Here is a 21652-nt window from a genome sequence, read left to right on the forward strand (position 1 = left end):
TTTACATCCCAAAAGAAGTGCATACACTTCAACCCAAATCAAAATAACAAAGATCAACAAAAATATAACATCCATCTAGAAATAAGTTTTTTACATCCCAAAAGAAGTACATACACTTCAACCCAAATTCAAAATTGCATTGTTCAATAAAACTCGCCAAATGCTAAGTATCAATATTGAAAGAGTTAGAACAACCAGTAGACTGACCATGATCATGACTATGAGTATCATTCATAAATTCTTTTGGGTTTGTAAAGTTTCAACTTACAATTATATTACTTATAAGTTTTTGTAATTAGTCATTTTATTTTTAAGTTTAAAATATAAGTTGGATATAAAAGGTATTGACAAATCTAAAATAAACTAAATATTTATTTGTTATACGAGTTAAACAGATTGTGTTAAACGGGTCATTACGGGTTGACACGAATAAATTGGCATATCAAACGTGTCAATTGTGGGTCACACGAGTTGACTTGCTTATGACACATTTCTTATCGTGCCACTCTCGGGTCGACCCATTTATGACCCAAACCCGCTAAAGCCCAACCCTAACTTACAAAAATCTGTGTCATGTTCATGTTGCATTCGTGGGTCATGTTAAACATTGACACCCCTACGATAGATGCAATCTATTAATCTAAGTTTTTTTTGTCTTTCTATTTTTTTTAATGAATAAAAAATTGAAATTCAATCCACTTTGAGTCTTATGCAACTACGGAAATAGGGGACATTGAACACTTGCCTAAAGAATGCCACAAAGGCCATTTAAGTCCAAAACTCGTCTCAAAAGATTACATTCTTATAAAATGTTTAGTAGGGGTTGCAAAATTCGACACCACCTGCGAACTCAACACAACACGAAACGAAATTAGCAAGTTCTGGGTTGAGGTTTAATGAATTCGTGTCATATTTGAGTTGACACGACTGATCTGTTTAACAAACATGTCGGGTTTGTATCCAACCTATGGAACCTGTTTGACCTGTCTGACCCATTTGATTAAATGACATTTTAGCAATATACTCTTTAGACCTTAGATATAAAAACTTATTATATGTTGTAATTTATTTTATTTCACATATTTTGATTGATTATTTGTGATATTGAGATATGCTTTAGTTTTGAATGATTATTTGTAATGCAGTTACTCGTTAGTTCTACATTTTATATTTAAAAAAAATTATTTGTTTTAGTTTTTCATAGTTCAGATCAATTTGATTAATACTAAAATTTGTATTATTTTTTTTCGTTCTGATAAAATCTAAAAAATGGGTCAACACGACTGACCCGCTTAATACATAGGTTGTACTAGGGTTGAAAAATCTTGACCCGTTTAATAAACATGTTAGGTTAGTGTTGACCCATATAGTCAAATAATCATGAGTTGACATGACATATGAACACAAATTGCCATCCCTAACATTTAGTACGTTGAATAGAAATTACGTTAGGAATAATAATTTTAAGAAAAAAAAAAGATGTAACCTTTTTTTTTATATATAAGAAAGATGTTGTAACTTGTAATATAATAACTATACATTCCTATCCATTACTTTGGCTGTTACCTATGAAAAATTTATAAAATATGATTAATATCGAAAGTTTGTATTTTTCTTAAAATATATTAATTTTAAGAGTTCTTACATGTAGTATTAAGGAATAGTTTATAGTCATTTTAGAGAGGAATATCTATTCCTAAATTTAAGGCATAAGTACTCCTCAAGTTAAGGAATAGTAGCTACTACTAAATAATTATTCTCTATAATAAAGATGAAACCAAATATCGGAATATTTATTACAAATGATTAATCATTTCATTATAAGAGCTATTATAGTATACCAAATGTGTCCATAAAATCCCACTAAAAAAAATGTGTACTTAAAATTTAACCCAGCAGAAAAATTAGAACATATTATAGAAAATTTTACACCAAAACAGAACACCTCCTAAACATCAAGAATACACACAAATATTTGGTACAGCAGAAGAATTTATCCCCAATAATAGTAGAGATCATTGTTCAGATATTTGGTTCAGGACTTTAATCTTCCTCCAACATCCTTCATAATTATTCTCAAAATCTGATCTTCAAATTAAACCAGTGACCCATTATATATGTACAATGGCATTTCTATGAGACCAAACATAATACAGTGGCCCATGGAATCTTACAAATAGATGATCTCAGATTTCTCCCTCTCAAGTTGGTAATGCCCTAGCTCATCAGATCATGCCAGCTGTACTTAGTATCCGAAAGACTTGAAACTCAGCATTACCCAATGACGGTGGACCGAAATGGACCAAAAGTGTACCAAGTAGACCAAAATAAATTGAATGGGCCGAAGTGAACTAAAATAGACTGAATTTATTGAACTGAAATAAACTAAAATAGACTGAAATAGATCAAATGGATCGAAGTGGACCAAATTGACCGAAATTGACCAAATGGATGGAATTTGACCAAAGTGGACCGAACAGATCAAAGTGGACTGAAATAGACTGAATTGAACAGAAATAGACTAAATGGACTAAAGTAGACTAAATGGACCAAATGATAGTTCGATATGCTCACACATTTTTTGGGTCTAGACAGTGGAGGAAATAAGTAACAAAATTGGGACAGAGAAGAAATTTGAATGGACTAAAACCGTATTTTATGGAAATAAGAGGGTGTTGATGCCTCTGTATATATATGGGAAATAAAAAACAAAACTTCAAAAATCAATAAGTCGAGCATACTTGACATATTTGAGGCAAACAAGGAGTTTTCAGCCTTTCGTACCCATAACAGCTGCTGCCTAGCCTTGTGACAAGATGCTGCCTTTAGATTCATGCCAAATCTCATTGGAAAGATTGGAATTTTTACTTGTTCATCGTGACCTATTCTGAGTTTTTATGAAGAATATGTAAAAAGTACTTGATAAAACAAATGGATTTCATTCTATAAACAAGAACAAATTACGATTTTATTTCTTAGAATTTACATTATTTGTCAATTTGGTTCTTAGTCGTTTCAAGTAAATCAATTTAGTGTCTTACTTATTTTCTTTTTTCTTTTTTTTATGGGAAATGTCTTACTTTTTGGTATTATTATGTCAAAATAGTCATTGTTTCTAAATGATTGACTAAAAAAAAACACTAAAATGGCTATAATTGGTTAAAATTAAAATTAAAAATATTATTATTATTATTATTTCTATGCCACTTTGGCCTCTGCATAAACTGCCACATGGTGAAAAAAAAAATTTGGAGTGTCCGTGTTTGGTTAGGTAGACTAATGATTAGTCACACACTTGGCTAAAAGCACAGAATCATAAAAAACCGATATTTCAGCTCAATGAAAGATATCCACATTGTCACTTTTTTTTTTTTTTTTTTTTTTGTCTCTAACAAAGATTAACAAAAATTTGGACGGTCTTAAGTGTGGTTTCATAGTTCAGTAATTGAAACACAACTACCATTTTGCAGAGAAAGTACAACCCAAAATAATCCAAACCCATCAAACAACATTGATACCCAGTTGAAGTAAAAAGTGTATATATATAATTACAACCCTAACTTAAACAGAATCAATATACGTTTAGAAGATACAAGAGTGAAATAGAGAAACCCAGTTATGATGATTGAGAAGAAACTAAAACATGAACCTCCAATTTTTTTTTTTTTTTGGCCACATGGCAGTCTACGCAGCGTCCATGGTGGCATAAAGTTTTTTTTTTTTTTTTTTTCTTGCCATTAGCCATTTTAGCAATTTTCCTCTATTACTTAACGATTATTTTGACACGATACCAAAAGATTAAAAATTAAACTAACACATTTGAAATGTTGGAAACCAATTTGACACAGTGTAAATGAACATTAGAACCAACATATTAATTTATCCTATAAACAAAAGAAAGGGAAATGACATGCTAGCATTACTGCCATTGGAAGATACTAGATAACAAGGATTTGGGAGAATATCCTATTCTAACCCATTTAGCTCACGTTTGGATTCTCTATTTGTTTTGTTTTTAACTTCTATATAAATTACTTTTTAAATCTTAGCATTTGGTATGATGCTTAGAAAAAAATCTCTCAAGCTAAAAAGTTTTTCTCTTATTGAAGTTGCATTTGGCATAATATTCAAAGAGTACCCTTTTTTCAGCACAACATTAACTGAAATGAAATAGAGCTTCCCATTTATCACACTCATGTTTCTATTCATAGCCAAAATGCATTATTAATAAAAACAACATCCACTCCAGATATATACATGTTCTATTCCTTTCACATGATTACTATAATGCGAGAAACAACAAGAATAACATGAACATGGAGTACAAAGTTATCAGTGTGCAACAAAACAAAATTAAATGCAGAAGCACCAAACAAGAGCTTAATAACCTCAGCTGAAATAGAGAATCCCCCAGCAGCAACACAATGAAGTGTCATGGTCCATCCAAACCACAAGCCCTGTTAACATCAACGCGACTGGTTCAACTTTCAAGAATGTAATTCAAGACACCCTTCCTTCCACGTACAGCGAGCTTGCCTCATCGGTATCATGACCCTCTTCTTCCATAGCATTGTTGAAACCAATTAAATCATCAGATTGTCTTCAAGCAAAATTGAATGATATTGCAAAACCCATTTGAGAAGGCTCTTGGAACCACAGCACATGAACTTCACTCTCATCTCAAACCTCCATGCAATCTCTCTACAAAATTTGTAATAAATATAATATGAATAAATGCTATTCAGGAATTTACAAACAAAGGAAACGATAAATTACAACGAATAGAAAATGTACTCATACCTAACTAAGAATTTAAATGGAAACATGAAAAAATTTCCTATTTATGCATGTCTTTATCTATATCATGCAATGACTGCATTTTTGTAGCTCAAGTGAAGTGGTACTTTCTCCCACTGGGGAACAAGATGGAGAGGTCTCTAATATGTATCACTCATCTTAATTATCAAGCCAACCAAGAAGAAAGAAATGAATGCATTGCATGATCATCAATTAAATAAATAAATAAAGCTCATGCTTACATGTTCGTAACATAATGTGCATATCTTGCACTTGAACTGATAGCAAGGAACTCCCAGCCAATTATAGCATCCACCCATGTTTATGCAACTTCATAAAGGACAGAATGTTCACTGGTGATGTCATATTTCTTTGGATATTTTTTTGAACACAAAATCCATAACAGCTCCGGCATATTTCAGTGCAAGTTATCTTGTAAAGCTAAAATTTCCTACAGTAATATATAGGAGATGACTACATTAGAGTTAAGATTAATAACCAAAGACAGGACATAAGAGTATGAGAAGAAAAACTGGTCTCAAAATTAAGAACAAACAATAATAATTACTTAACATAAACTTGACAGTGACCTCCAAGCAGAGAGAGAGAGATCAATAGTTTATGAATAAACCTAAAAGAATACAGATCAGATGAACCAAACATACCACACAATGCTCACCATCAGATAGGAGTCTATAGAGCCACAACATGCCAATGCTTAAGTACATGTTCAAAAGTGATTGATACAAACCCATGGGTAGAACTCACCCTTAAAAACCGGCTTATAAGGAAAGGGTGCTCAAGAGCTTATACACACATCATTAAGCTCACGCTTAATCCATGCAGTTCACTAGGATCATTATAGTGAAGGACCATAAACCTAACATACAAGTTTAATATACGTACTCTTCTTCCATATCAAATACAACCTCCCTTTCAATAATATTAGTCTACAATTAATTTTCACTTGTGAATAGTGATAACAATGGAAGATGCACTACAATTACTACAAATGAGACATTAAACAAATAGAACACTAGGTTTTTCCTATGCCTCAATTGGTTTTGCGTATGAGATCAAGTAAAATGTCACTCATGAGATGAAAATAGCCCAAGAGTTTCTTAGAAGAATAGGATAAATAATTAAGCACATACACGATGGATAGGTTCATCCCCACCAACCCCCAGGTTGTGAGCAATTTTTAGCAGCTGCTCCTTCTTTCCTGCTGGCACCCTTTCAAATGTTTGCTCTGTGCTTCAAACCATTTCTACATATTCAAATCTACATCAAATGGTATGGCCATTAATGGAAGCAAGATATGGATAATTAAGAAATTTATGTGGTTGTCCATAATTGACAATAAGATTCTTGTAATTATTATCCTGTTGAAACATCAAAAAGGCCTTATTTTGATTCTTATGAAATCTTGTCTCTTCTCTTTACCTTTTTCTCCCTTTATTCCTCACTATTTTGTTTGCATCATTCTACAGAGTTTTTAACCATATGCCTAATTATCAATGCACTAAGATGCATGATGCCTAGTACCTTAAAATTACTAGAAAAGGTCTGTTGATTTAAGGCACAACACCTAACCCAAGGTGACTTCAAAGGCAAAAGGCAACCTTAAGGTGCCAAATAGACTCACTAATATATATATATATATATATATATATATATATATATATATATATATATATATATTGTGCTCTGCAGAAATTTAGCCACAACCAGCTATTCCTTAAGCCAAATCTCAAATTTAAAGTCCTTAACACTTCTGATTGTTACAACAGTACAATGGCAGATGCTGTTGAAGACCAACTCACGTACTTTTCTTCTACAACTATAACCACCATTATGAAACCCAAATTCATTGAAGAAGGCCAATGAATCTTTAACGCAACAAAAAACCAGGAAGGAATCTTAAATTTCATAACTCTAAGGATGACTAAAAAGGAGACACCTATGGATGGAACCTAAAAAGACACTATAGCCTTGATTCTGTCCTGTATGTACTCCATTGTTCATTACATCTATAATTTTAACTCTTGTTCTTGTGCGCCTTATGAACCAAGCTAAGATTGTAAGCTATGTAAACTTGATTTAATTGTGCTTCAATAGCTAACTTCTTACACAATTACACAGCCCTAAAGGATTGAATAAGCACCAACTTTGATGGACAGGTTTTTACTGTGTCTCAATTAATCTTGCATATGAGATCAACTGAAATGCTTCCCATCAGAAGAACATAGTATAAGAGTTTCTAAGAAGAATAGGATAAATAATTAAAAATATACCTGATGGACAGGTTCCTTCCCTCCAAATTTTAGGTGAGCAAATTTTACTAATCGTCCCCAGTTTCCTGCTGGCACCCTTTCAAAGTTTGCTTTGTGCATCAAAATATTTCTGCATATCGAATATGAAATTGTAAATAAATCATCCAAAACATAAGCAAGGGAAGAAAAAAAGAAAGAAAACTAAATGTTTTGGATAGTATACCCTCCTCAATTCATTAATAACCCTAAACCCTTTGTATGATACCTAAAATGCACTGTAAACTTGAATTTGTTCTGGATTATATACCCTCCTCAATTAATTAGTTTAATATTTCAACTCTTTTTCTTATAGCTATATGAACCTGTTAACCAAGAGAAAGTTGAAACTCAACAGTGGTTCTCGTGCACTGAAGGTGTCAAAAGCCATAGTGTAATCCTAAGAATCCTAAAGCTAATAATGACTATATATATTATCACTACTATGCCATCTAGTGCAAAAATATGCCATATCAAGTGGAAAATAAGAAAAAATAACACAAGCAGGAGGAGGTTTTTATGCTAGCAAATTCTTCACCCTTCTACGAGGTTATTACAATAATCAAAAACTTCACAAGTCTTCATCAAATATAATGAGTTGATTGGCTGTTCCTCTTCAACCATCATTTTCCCTTCTTATATCCAGACCACTTGATTTATCTCACTAATTGGGTTGAGCTCCACAACATTGTGGGGCATTCTGTATTCATAGTTGTTAAGAATGGCTGATATGGCAAGAAAATATTTCCAACTTGTAAAAAAAAAAAAAATGATGACAGAACAACACAACAGAATGGACACTACTAATTCTTTCCTTTCTTTTCCTTCCCAAAAGATTGATTTTATCCTTTCTACTCCTTTAATATAAAACTCACAACTCAGCAATATAAGTAGCCTAATCAATGACACATTCCCCTTTGGAGAGGAAAAGGCTGAATCTTTCTCCAATGCTCTAGTTAATCAATGGAGGCCAATTTCAAAATTCTAGAGGAAAAGGGAAATATCAGGATCAGCACCTTCAATTTAACCAAAGTTGGATTTCTTTTTCTGAGTTCAAAACTTCTTCTAGAGAACAATGGATAAAGAAAGCTTGGTATTCATTTTTTCCTTGTGCAATTTTTTCCAGATTTCCTGACACTGATGGACATAAAAACAAGAAATTAGTAGAAAACAAGGGACTATTTACGATAGAATTGAACTAGGCAACATATTTCTATAGTACCTTTTGTTTTCCCCCAATTGCAAGTTTTTTTTTTTCTTGAGTTCTATATAATTTCTTCTAGAGATCATTGAAGAAAGAAAGCTTTTGTGTTCATTTTTTCCTTGCGAAATTTTCTTCCATTGCAACAATATTTTCAGTAGGGGCTCGATAGATTTCCTGACCCTGTTGGACATAAAAACAAGAAATCAGTAAAAAACAAGGGACTTGTTTATAATAAAATTGAACAAGAGTACACTAAAGGAAACTCTAAGAAGTGGGACACTAGTGGAGATACTTGGAATGAACCATTTGGAGGACCTGGGTTGCTTGAAATTTCTTATCTCACACTAGATGAGCCAGAGATGGAGACAAGTCTTGTTGAGAATGATGACTATATTGACGACGACGATGATGTTGTTGTTCTGTGATCTTTTTATGTTTTTAGTTATCCTTTTATGTTTTTAGTTTGATATTGAACTTCTTGTTCTATGGTAATCTTGACAGTTTAAAGCTTGGTTTCCTTTTATGTTTCTAGTTTGATATTGAATACTTGAATGTAGCCTATTTAAACTTTTGGTTTGTACTCTAAATATTTTATGTATATTATTGTATTACTTTGGGTGTTAATTTGCTTATTTGTAGTTTTTACATAATTTAAATTTTAGACATAAATGTATTTTATGTATAAAAATATTTAAAAAAATGCCTAAATATAAATTTTAATTAATTATTTAATTGCCATGTCGTGTCCTTGTTTTTCAAAAATTACCGTATCGCCGTGTCCGTGTCCATGTCCGTGCATCATAGGGTGACACATTTCTTTAGTCCCCTTTTTTTCCCCCAACTGCAAGCTATTGTTATTTTATTTACTTTTATGGGGCATTCAATTTTAAGACTTTTAAACAACCAACCTATTTAACTAGCAAAACAACTATAGTGAGAAAAAAATTAAATAACTGATTATCTTAGCAATATTCTGATATGAACAAAAGACTAATGTTCTAGAAGGTAGTGCTTGATCATCCCAAGTATCACCAGCCTAAAAATAAAGCTATTTTCAAAAAGGTAGGTGTGTTAGCACCAAGCTGTGGTCCCCTAACATCATTCTAGCGAACATAGTTTGAGAATTTCAATAAAAAGAAGAAACCATGTAGATTATGTAACTTGTAATGTTGCATGCAAAATTGAATAACTTATCCCATTTATCCCCCATTGAGAAGAAATGTCCATTGTCAGCCATCATCCAAGCATCATATGGGTGAAAAGGTCAACCAAATTGGTGTTCCCCCCTTTTTTAAGTCGATTACATTGTTTATAGTATATATCATATGACACCGAGGAAATAAAAATGGATGGAAACACGGTGCCTTATAATTGTGTATGGAATACCAAAGTTAGCCAAATATTGCTCAACCTTTCTATTCCACACCTGTAATATAATAAACAAGATAAAGCATTTGGCCTAGCATTTTGTTTTTATTAATTATAATAGTAGCAAAGAATCAATAACCAAAGAAAGGAAAAAAAAAAAAAATTAAGGGGTCACAAACCAATATATTGTTGTCACCCAAGCTATTTTCAAGGGTCGATTTGGGTTTGTTCCACCCATGGAGCAATTTGCTTCACTCCCGCAACCTTAGCTTTCATATAAATCATATTACTCAAAGAAATAAAAAATAAAAACTGTTGTAAATAGAATTCAACTAAGTGAAAATGAGAAGAGCAAAAACTCCACCAACATCTATTTGGTTTTCTGCCCAATCCAATCAACCTAAGAAGGAAAAACATTACATCAACAATAGGAAGAATAATAAAAATTAAAACATGACACCATCAAAAAACCAGCAAATGTACTAATGACCTGTTCAGGATATGCTCCATCTTCGAAATAGAACTCAAGCCTTCCAAGTTCCACCTTTGCTTGGATCAAGATCAGGTTTCATCTTTGGCACAGCACTTGGATTATAGGAACTATGCGGCTGGCATCCCTCATGTCAATCTCTTTATGCACTTAAATCAATATAAACCCGCCAAGTAAATCATCTTATCAAGTCATAATATCTAGAAAGACCATCTTTATAAATTAAGTAACAAAGAAAAAGAAGTTAATCAGTACTTGAATTTTTTTTTTTGATAAGTAATAAAGATATATATTCAAGAACACTACCTTCTGCAGAAAAACATAAGGCAGAGAGAAAAATACAAAGGGAAAGAAAGAGATTGTAGAGCCCAAAAGTTTTCAACAAGAACCAGTTATGGAATTGGTGTTTGTAAAAAGATTTGAGATTAATTATTAAACTTATACCGAAAAAGATTGATGATTGACCAAATTTATCTGCTCCCAACGCTAGTTTGAGGATGTGACCAATTTTGGGCTGCCCTCCATTGTTTCCCCTGACTCCTATTCAATTCTTTTTAGTGTGCTTCTACAATTTTGCATATGGAATTGCATATAAATTGCAAAAAAAATCAGCATTAAAGAAGATAAAGAATAAAAAAAGAAGTGTAATGAGTGCCCAAAAAAGATATGTAAAAGTACATACTCATTGGAAGCATATCAGTAGTTGAACAAGAATTTAGTTGTTTGAAATGATTTTCAAACACAATATTACTCCAACATTAGCAAGTTCCGCAGCAACGACTCCTTTGCCAAGTCTGAATTCCCACTTTATCATCAATGGCAACTCTCATTGATTCTAGAAACTTTGTTGGACTCTATTATTAGCCTTCCAATCTATTTATGCACTCAAATCAATAAACCAACCAAGTAAATCATCTTATCAAAACTTAACATGTGAAGAAATCATATCTAGAATGATTTTTTTTTAAGAAGAAAAAGAAGGGAATCACCACTTAGTTGTTGAAAATTACAAAGCCCCAAACTTTTTAAAACAAGCACCAACTATATTTATTTAAAATATATAATATTTTAAAAGAAAGCCATAAGTGATTTATACAATAGTTTCAATTTTTTGACATAAAAACTGTTAAAATCATAACAAATTAATCAGATCCAATTTGAAAGTAAATGGAAAAACGGATAATGATACTCACACTTTTCTTCTTCTCTCATTCTTTCCCTTCAAAATCTTCTTCTTCTTCTTCTTCAAAAACCTAGATAATGAGACCCTGGCTTTTTTCCAAGGTTTCAATTGCTTCTATATATGGGTCAATAGAGTTTTTTCTTTTCTTTTTCAATAGACAAGAACAGTTCAAATTGATTTATCATATCGGAGTAAGGGAGAAGATTACCTAAAAATATGTTCTCAATAACGGGAATTGCTGATTGGGGTAATTGCAAATAAATTTGCCAAACATAAGCAGATAAAACAAGTTAAAAAACCAAATAGATTGTCCAAACATAAGAACTAAAGGAAAAAAAAGTTAAAAAAAGAAAAAACTCTCTAATCAATGGTTATATGGATACATACAACAATCTTATTCCAGTCCTCACCAATATCCTTTTGGCATCTTTTCTCCAAATGGGGGCAATCAATGATGCTTAGTATTTGTAAAGAGGTGAGGCGACTCATTTCTTCGGGAAGTGATGTCAGATTGGGGTAATTGTCAATTACAAGGTTTTAAAGTGATGGAGGCAGCCGATCCATTCCGGTAAAGTCATCAAGCTAGAACAAACAAACAAAAAAACAAAAAAAGAAGAAGAAGAAGAAGAAATTAGTAGAAAACAAGGGACTAGGTAACACATTTCTTTAGTCCCTTTTTTTGTTTTCCCCCAACCTGTTTAACTAGCAAAACAACTATAGTGAGAAAAAATTAAATAACTGATAACCTTAGCAATATTCTGATATGAACAAAAGACTGATGCTCCAGAAGGTAGCGTTTGAATATCCCAAGTATCACCCTCCTAAAAATAAAGCTATTTTCAAAAAGGTAGGAGTGTTAGCACCAAGCTATGGTCCTCTAACATCATTCTAGCAAACATAAGTTTGAGAATTTCAATAAAAAGAAGAAGATCAAGTAGATTATGGAACTAGTAATGTTGCATGCAAAATTAAATAACTTGTCCCATTTCTCCCCATTGAGTAGAAATGTATTGTCAGCCATCATCCAAGCATGATATGGGTGAAAAAGTCAAGCAAATTGATTTCCTCCCCCTTAAAATTTAAGTCAACTATATTGTTTATAGTATATTTATAAGACACGGATGATATAAAAATGGATAGAAACACCATACCTTATAATAGTGTATGGAACACCAGAGTTAGCCAGCTATTGCTCAGCCTTTCTACTTCATGCCTGTAATATGGTAAACAAGATAAAGCATTTGACCTAGCATTTTGTTTTTATTAATTATAATATTAGCAAAGAACTAATAACCAAAGAAAAAATAAATAAGAAAAGAAATCATTCGATATTAAAAAATAAAGGGGTCGCAAATAAATATATTGCAGTCACCTAAGTTATTTTCAAGGGATGATTTGGGTTTTTTCCACCCATAGTGCCAAACAACACAATTTGCTTCACTCTAGCAGCCTTATCGCCATCATATAAATCATATGACTCGGAAGAAGAAAAAAAAAATCACTTCTGTGAACAGAATTTCAATATGAAAATGAGGAAAGCAAAAACTCCACTAGCATCTATTTTGTTTTCTCACAACCTAGCCAGGTCACGACCAGCATGCATACAAAACTTCCTAATTTGTTCTGTTCTACTTTTCCAACTTTATCACATATGCCAAATAATGAACCCTGTGCATGTTGGACGTGGAAATCAGTGAAAGCTGAGTATATGCACTTAGAAAGAGTCCATTTTGTTCTTCCCAACTAGTCCACATTGTTCAGAGAGAGAGAGAGAGCCATAGTCTAGTATTTAAATTCCTTCATCTTTTCTCTTCTTCATTTCTCACAAAATGACATAAAATTGAGAGAAATTTGTAATCTTTATCTCCATCACCAAAAATAGTGTTGTGAGGCTATTGAAGGCATGGAAACAAAAAACATTGTAAGCCATCATCCAAGCATCATCCAAATCATATTGGCGGTTGACGATGACGACTCAACAGTGGTGACTCTAAGAAGCTAGTACAGGAAAGGGCTCGACGAAGCCAATTATTGGCTGGAGTTTAGAGGGCTAAGTACTTACAAGGATATGGGCTTGGAGGCTTAGGTTTTCCTCTTCGTAAACATGTCTTGGTGTTTACATGTGGTTTAAGTTCTTTCCCACATTTTCATATTGCTCCCTATATGCTTTAGTCTATTCTTGAATATGCGTGTACTATGAAATTTGAAATTTTTTATTTTGGAGTCTAAATATTGTGTTTGGTTGTTATTGGCATTTTCAAACCTAAAAAAAAAAAAATTTAAAATTTACATTAACAATACATGACAACATCCAAAAATAAGCGCAAATGTAGTAATGACCTGTTCAGGATATTCTCCATATTCAAAATAGAACTCAGGCCTTCCAAGTTCCACCTTTGCTTGGATCAAGATCAAGTTTCATCTTCAGCACAACACTTGGAATGTAGGAACTATGCGGCTAGCATCGCTCATGTCAATCTCTTTATGGCTCTATGCACTTAAATCAACAACCCTACCAAGTAAATTATCTTGTTAAGTCATGATATCTAGAAAGACTATCTTTATAAATTAAGGGAAAAAATATAATTAGGAGGTAATCAACACTTACATTTTGAAAATTGCAAAAGCCAAAAGCGTTCAACAAGAACTAATTATAAGGCCCGAGCTTTTTCTAGGCTTTAATTGCTTCTTCAGGTCTACTCAAACATTTCTTCTCATTGGAGGAGAAGAAAGAGCCGGAGGACAAACAATGGAATTGATGTTTGTATAAAGATTTGAGATTAATTATTAAACTTATGCCGAAAAGAATTGATGTTTGATTAGATGCACTCACTCCAAACGTGATCACTTTTGGGCAACCCCTTGACTCATCTTTATAGTTTGTTTCTGAAATTCTGCACGTGGGGTTGCATATAAATTGCAAAAACATCAGCATTGAAGAAGATAAACGTTAAAAAAGAAGTTCAATGATTGCTAAAAAAGGAAATGTAGAAAGGACATACCTAGTGGAAGCATATTTGTAGTTAAACCCGAAGTTTGTTGGAATATTTTGGGACATGAGAAGTTTTAGGCTTGCCAATACAATATCAGCGAGTTCCGCAGCAATAACTCGTTTGCTAAGTCTGAAACTTGTTGGAATATTTTGGGACGTGGGAAATCTTTGTCCAATCCTCTCCAATTTCCTTTTGGCATCTTTGCTCTAAGTAGGGACACTTATAGATCCTCAGGGACAGTAACGAGGTGAGGCGACGCATCCCTTCGGGTAGGGACGTCAAATTAGGGCAATCTTTAATTTCAAGGTTTTGAAGCAATGTGAGATTGCCGATCCATTCCGGTAAAGTCATCAAGCTGGGACATCTGACAATCGAGAGTTTTTGGAGAGTAGTAACGGATTGAAGATATGCAGGAAGAGACTCGAGTTTAAAAAAGTTTTCAAAAGACAGAGACTGAAGGCACTTAACATGTTGAAATTTTGTACCATCATCATATGCATCACTAAATAGATCAACTTCCTCGCAGTCCTCAATGCTCAGCTCCTTAAGAGAGGTGAGATGCCTCAGAATTTGAGACAAAGATGTAGAGCACCTATTAATACTTAATTTCTCAAGAGAAGTTAGGTTTTGAAGCCACTCCTCTGGCAAAGACTCTTTGTCTAGCATAAACCACAAATACAATCTCCTTAATTTTGAGAGAGGAGGGATGGAAGAGGTAAGTGAAGAAGCTCCTGCCGTATTCATCTTCATTGCCATTGTTTGTTGCAATGCCTTCCAGCTAACCTTTGTCAAATAAAGCTGTTCTTCGAGATATGGAAACAGCGGCATGGAAGTCAACTTACTACAATCATTTATAAGCAAGTCAGAAAGACAGGGAAAGGAAGGCAGTGATATGTATTGGTGATATTGATGACTCCATGATGTGGATGTCATTATTGTTGCATCGCCGTTATCAACAATATCCCTCTTCCACCATCCCTTTAGATTAGGACATTTTTGTAGCGTAAGTGACTCTAGGGATGGGAAAAATGTTGTCAATGATGAAGCAGAGACTTCATTGGTGATATCCAAGTCTGATATGTACTCTAGACTACACATTTTGTAAAGAGATATCTTTCGAAGAGATGGCAATTGATACAATGGTGGCAAATGTTGGCATTTCCTGCAACCGTACATTTTTAATTCAATAAGATTTGTTAGCGAAGAAAGCCAATTTGAAAATCTAACACCCCTGTACGATTGTACAAACAACCATTTTAAATTTTGGGGTGGTTGTAGGCCATCTAACAAATTTTCATCATCACCAGCGTTAATAACATCATCAAACCAAGAATTCCAACTTAATGTCAAGTCACTGAGATGCTGCTTCTCCTTCAAGTTTGCAGCCTTTGTTTCTGAGATAGCATCTTTCACCAATTCCAAATTTATAATATATATTCTTCCTCTCAAATCATTTAGCTTGTTCAATTCTGCTAGTCCACCACAGTGCTTGGAGGAACCTATGGGGTCCTTACTAACAACAAATAAGGGTAATGTTTGAAGAGAAGTCAACTGCCCAAGTCCATATGGCATATGAGTCAAATTGGAACATAAATTTATATCAAGATGCTTAAGGCTGACCAATTTTTGAATGCCTATTGGTAACTCCTTAAGTTGCATACAACATTCAAGCCTCAATGTGTGCAGATTCACCAATCTCGTAATAGAACTAGGGAGAACCTCAATATTATTATAGGAAAGGTCAAGGTACTTTAGATGCATCAACTTACCTATGATATTTGGCAATGTCTTAATTCTTAAGTCATGTAGGTCTAATGCACGCAAATATCTAAAAGTGGAAATAAGTGTTTTTAAAGCTGATTCTTCCACTGGATGATTCAATCCATGGGATGTCAATAAGAATGTTCGCATCTTTTTTGCTTTAACCAGTGAGTTTAAATTCTCTTCAAAGAATGAATCATTCTTAAATGTGCATAATAGATGACGACTTTTTTCATTGACATTTTTTGCATTAGAATCAACTAATGTACACTCAATCCTAGAGATCGATAATGCAAGATCATGGACTAAATCATGCATCTTAAACAACCATGTTTTCTTATACGTGGAGCCACCTCCATGTTCTACTTGGAAGAAGGACCTCCAGTGTAGTTCCAAGAAGTATTCAATGGCAATGTCCTCTAATTGTTGGTTCCCCTCTAGTGACTGGATAAATCCTTGTGCTATCCATAATAATGTCAATGTCCTACTACTAAACAAAGAATCTTTGGGAAACAATGAACAATAAGCAAAACAACACTTTAAATGTGACGGGAGATGATCATAACTCAATTTTAGAATAGGCAAAACCCCATCTTTCATTTGAGTTACATTCATGAGTTCATTATTCTTAATATATAACCATTCAGCTTCTGATTTTTTAAAGTATAATACTCTTCCTATTGTCTTTATAGCAAGAGGCACACCACAACATTTTTTTACAATGTCCCTTCCAATTGCTTCAAGGTTAGGATTGATGGTCTCTTGCTTTTTGTCAAATGCCATTTGCTTAAATAATAACCAAGATTGATCATTTGATAAGCCTTTTAAAAGATACGGTGAGATTGTGCTGGTAATATCTGCAACCAAGTTGGTCCGTGTAGTTATCACTACCTTACTTCCCTTTAAGCCATCTAACAGAAGTGTTTTCAAATTACACCATAATTCTTTGTCCTCATTCCACACATCATCCAACACAAGTAAGTACTTCTTTTGGTTGAGACTTTTGCGAAGTTCAATTTGCAATTGATCCATTTCAAGGTTGTTAGGCCTTGTACCAATGGCCGATGCAAGTATCTTTTCAGCAATTGTTTTCACATCATAGTCATTTGAGACATACACCCACATCTGTAACTCAAAATAAGCATTGACCTTCTCATCATTGTATATATATTGAACAAGTGTGGTCTTCCCTAGCCCCCCAATTCCTACTATGGATATGAACGAAACGTTCTCCCCCACATCAAAGTCCAACAATTGACCTATGATGGCCTTCTTATCCTCCTCCCTCCCGATAACGTCTTCTTCACGTACAAATGAGTGAGTCTGGTCCCTCTTCCTAGTCACAACTGTTATCCCTAAAGGACGCTCTACCAACTGGAAATTGTTCCTATCCTTTGCTATATCATTAAGCCTCTCCCTCATAGCCTTTATTTTGCGAGCCATCTTAAAACCAAAAACAAGTTGATTTGAGCTAGAAAAGAAATCGCGTACCTTCTTTGTCATTTTACTACTGCCCATCACATTTTGCCGCAAAACATGAGTGGAGAACTCGCTCAACAAGTCATCTGCATCAAAAACTGCTTCTTTGAGTTTCATAAGCCAATTCTTGACTTGATGGTTACTGACCTGCTGCTCTTCTGCATCCCCAAGAACAGCTTGAATGGTGGAAACAGTGTTTGACATTTTTTCGAGGTCATCTTTGAAACCCCAGATTGATCCAACCTGTTGGAGAGTGGAGGAGCCCAAGCTTACAATGATCTTCTGCACAACACCATACAGGATTGCATTGGCCATTTCTTCTTGTTGGGTGAAAGAAAACACTGAGAGATAGACAAGAAAGCTTAAAATAAAAAAGGATGAAATGTGGTAGAAAAAAGAAACAAAGAAAGGAAGAAGATAAAAGTTTTGTAAAGGCAACACTGCTCCATTTTGCTTTCACGTGGAAAGAAAAGTACCGATTGATGATGAATTTAATGATTCCACGTGAAGTACAATTTTTTTTTTTTTTTTTATGGGCACGTGAAGTACAATTTAGTGTATGTGAATGTATGACTTTTTTTTTAAGATCTAATATGAACATATGAGCATCGGTCGGTAATGATTCCACGTGAACATTAAATGGATCTTAACATATGATTGTTAGATTCACAAATTAGTTCTTCACATTTTTGTACGGTTAACCGTTCATTTTATTTTTTGTCTATTTATTTTTTTAAATATACTTTTTAACAAATATACTTTTTAACAGACCTTTTATCTTTTTTTTATCTTATTTAAATATTATTTCTTCATTCTTTCTTTAATATTTCTTTTTTAATCTTCTTTCATTCATCTAATTTTAATGAGAAGTGCTACGTTCTTAACATTTTACAATATTTTCAGTATAAATCATATGTGGTAAGTTATTACTGATTTTAATTTCAACACATCATAATAAATATTTTTCAAATTTCAAACAACATTAACCATTATATTTTTTTTTAATGAGAAATGTTGCGTCTATAACATTTTTTCGCAATATTTTCACAACAAAATCTTACAAAGTAAGTTGTTACTAGTTCTAATTTGAACCCACCATTTAAATTATTTTTTTACTCACCAATATCAATTAATAACAATTTACTACTTAAAATTTAATGTGAAAATATTGTTAAAGGATCATAGTAATGTTACAAAATTTTGATTTCTTATTCTTTATATTATTTTTCCTTTCTTTCTTTATTTTTTTTCATCCACACATTTTTTTTTCTTTTTTCTTTTTTCTTATTTTTCCTCCTCCGCACACATTCACCTGCCTCATATCTATCTTCACTCTTTGTTTGACTTTTTGTTTTTCAAGTTACCTCCAGACCATGTCTCCCTTTCTCCCTCTCGCTTTCGTTCTCTTTCTCTTAAAAACACACACAAATTTTTTGCAATGAGAAATTTTTCGTTCTCTTTCTCCCTCTCTTTCTCTTTCTCTTTCTCTTAATGAGAAATGTTGCGGCTATAACATTTTTTCGCAATATTTTCACAACAAAATCTTATATAGTAAGTTGTTACTAATTCTAATTTAAACCCACCATTTAAATTATTTTTTTACTCACCAATATCAACTAATAACAATTTATTACTTAAAATTTATTGTAAAAATATTGTGAAAGTATCATAATAATGTTACAAAATTTTGATTTCTTATTCCTTATATTATTTTTCCTTTCTTTCTTTATTTTTTTTTTTCATCCATACGTTTTTTTTTCTTTCTTATTTTTTCTCCTCCACACACGTTCACCTACCCCATATCTATCTTCACGCTTTGTTTGACTTTTTTGTTTTTCAAGTTACCTCCAGAGCATGTCTCCCTTTCTCCCTCTCGCTTTCGTTCTCTTTCTCTTAAACACACACACACACAAATTTTTCGCAATGAGAAATTTTTCGTTCTCTTTCTCCCTCTCTTTCTCTTTTCTCTCTCTCTCTCTCTTAATGAGAAATGTTGCGTCTATAACATTTTTTCGCAATATTTTCACAACAAAATATTATGTGATAAGTTGTTACTAGTTCTAATTTAAACCCACCATTTAAATTATTTTTTTACTCACCAATATCAACTAATAACAATTTATTACTTAAAATTCATTGTGAAAATATTGTGAAAGTATCATAGTAATGTTACAAAATTTTGATTTCTTATTCCTGATATCAATTTTCCTTTCTTTCTTTATTTTTTTTTCATCCATACGTTTTTTTTCTTATTTTTTCTCCTCCGCACACATTCACCTACCCCATATCTATCTTCACTCTTTGTTTGACTTTTTGTTTTTCAAGTTACCTCCAGAACATGTTTCTCTTTCTCCCTCTCGCTTTCGTTCTCTTTCTCTTAAACACACACACAAATTTCTCTCCTCAATCTCACACAAACAAATTCTCTCTCATACACACATAGATCACCGGCAGAGAACAAAGATTAGGGTCCTCCCCACTTCTAAGAACATGCAGTTTAATCACCATATTAGTCAGATTAGCGTTCTGCATTTTTTTTTCTGGTTTGATTAGTTTTATTTTATTGTTCAGATTTCATTAGGCTTACGAGAAAGATTGTTTTTGTGTTTCAAATATTTCGATTAGATTTTTGTTTTGATTATGGTATGTTTTAGATTGTAACAGTTGAGATAGATGCACGAGAGAGTGAAGAACAAAAGAGAAAAGGGATGAGAGAGATAATTATTTTTTTATTCAACTGGGTATTATTTTAAGCTTGAATATTGTTTAGATGCGCTATAATATTTGCTACAGTACTCTCCATGTTAAGAGAGCTACTGTAGCAAATCTTTTATTAAAAAAAAAATTGAGATAGAGAGGCTGTTGGAGGGTTTTTTTATGTGTTTGCTCTCCAGTCTCCATACTGGGCTTTAGAGAGCCTATTGAGTATTGGAGATGCTCTTAGTTGGCCATTGGTGACAAATTGCATTTTTTTTTTTTTTAGTTTTAATGATGGGATAGTTCCAATGGAGAGAAAAATATTTTGAAAATATCAAGCAGTGTCAACTAGTTAAGGAACAGACATAGACAAAGAACTAGTTGTATACCAAATTTTAGATTTAGTTGTATACACATGCCATAATGATTCTGGTTGTAGATTTAGTTTTTCTAGTAGAAGAGATGATACATCCACAACTTTTTTATAATATTTTCACAACAAATTATAAATGGTTAGTTGTTTTTTCTTCAAATTTGAACCTAACACTAAGATTACTTTTTTCTCTCAACAATAACAACCAGTAAAAACCTGTCACTTAAGATTTATTGTAAAAATATTATGAAAATATTGTGGACATATTATTTCTCTTCTATTAAAACGTGGGTGATTATTATTTTATATTAGCTTAGAGATTCAACACATTAATAATTATTTTTTAGGAAAATTATTATTGCACAGGTTTGCATAAAAATGTAACATACATTTCTTTAGTTTATAATATAGATCTTACATTGATAATATATTGTGCCATTTTTTAATATAGACAGGTGCATCATCTGTATGTGTCAACTTCCAATCATGAATCCCTTTGGCTAGTTTCAGATGACAAGAAAAAGGATCTAAAAAAATAAATAAAAAGACCCTTCCACTTTGAATCCGTTTGGCTGAAGGATGAGCATTGTGGAGATATTGTTAAGCTGTGATAAGACACCGATGGACAAGACTCCTTAAAATTCATAACTGCAGCAATTGATTGGTCTCTTCGAATAAATAAATAAATTTAAAAAAAAATCTTTTGGAAATATAAGGAAGATGTTGGAGCCGAAAAGAATCGAATTAGCTAACAGCTTCATTTTGGTCCAAATCTCAAATCTGACAACTGAAATTAAATTTATAAATTTAATTTATTTCTCAAAAAATAAATTGATCATCCAGCCCATTCCTGTGGCCAATGATCCCTACCAAAACGTAAACCCCTTTTTACATTAAAAAAATAAACTAAAAATTAGATATTAAAAAAAAAAACACTAAGTGTTACTAGTATCATTTTGTTTTGTTTTTTTCCAAGCCAGATGATTTTTTTTTTTTTT

General features: G+C 32.7%; 2 protein-coding genes across 2 annotated transcripts; both read right to left on the reverse strand.

Annotated features, from left to right (window-relative positions):
* Positions 1 to 4156: 4156 nt before the first annotated feature.
* Positions 4157 to 13831, reverse strand: LOC142642558 (uncharacterized). Its single transcript, XM_075816935.1, has 16 exons — positions 13692 to 13831; positions 12503 to 12564; positions 12098 to 12184; positions 11762 to 11933; positions 11560 to 11589; positions 11362 to 11436; positions 10851 to 11041; positions 10169 to 10733; positions 10047 to 10078; positions 9858 to 9942; positions 8329 to 8490; positions 8123 to 8243; positions 7092 to 7200; positions 5952 to 6078; positions 5040 to 5248; positions 4157 to 4701 (listed from the first exon to the last, which is right to left on the reverse strand). The coding sequence occupies exons 8-12, from the start codon at positions 10186 to 10188 to the stop codon at positions 8204 to 8206; spliced, it is 339 nt and encodes a 112-aa protein (XP_075673050.1). The 5' UTR covers positions 10189 to 10733; positions 10851 to 11041; positions 11362 to 11436; positions 11560 to 11589; positions 11762 to 11933; positions 12098 to 12184; positions 12503 to 12564; positions 13692 to 13831; the 3' UTR covers positions 4157 to 4701; positions 5040 to 5248; positions 5952 to 6078; positions 7092 to 7200; positions 8123 to 8203.
* Positions 13832 to 14359: 528 nt separating this feature from the next.
* LOC142642556 (disease resistance protein RGA2-like) lies at positions 14360 to 18129 on the reverse strand. Its single transcript, XM_075816934.1, has 2 exons — positions 14826 to 18129; positions 14360 to 14747 (listed from the first exon to the last, which is right to left on the reverse strand). Exons 1-2 carry the CDS (start codon positions 17897 to 17899, stop codon positions 14468 to 14470), a joined length of 3354 nt encoding a protein of 1117 aa, XP_075673049.1. The 5' UTR covers positions 17900 to 18129; the 3' UTR covers positions 14360 to 14467.
* Between the last annotated feature and the right edge of the window lie 3523 nt (positions 18130 to 21652).

The sequence above is a fragment of the Castanea sativa genome, chromosome 7 (assembly GCF_040712315.1).
Source record: "Castanea sativa cultivar Marrone di Chiusa Pesio chromosome 7, ASM4071231v1".
NCBI lineage: Eukaryota > Viridiplantae > Streptophyta > Magnoliopsida > Fagales > Fagaceae > Castanea > Castanea sativa.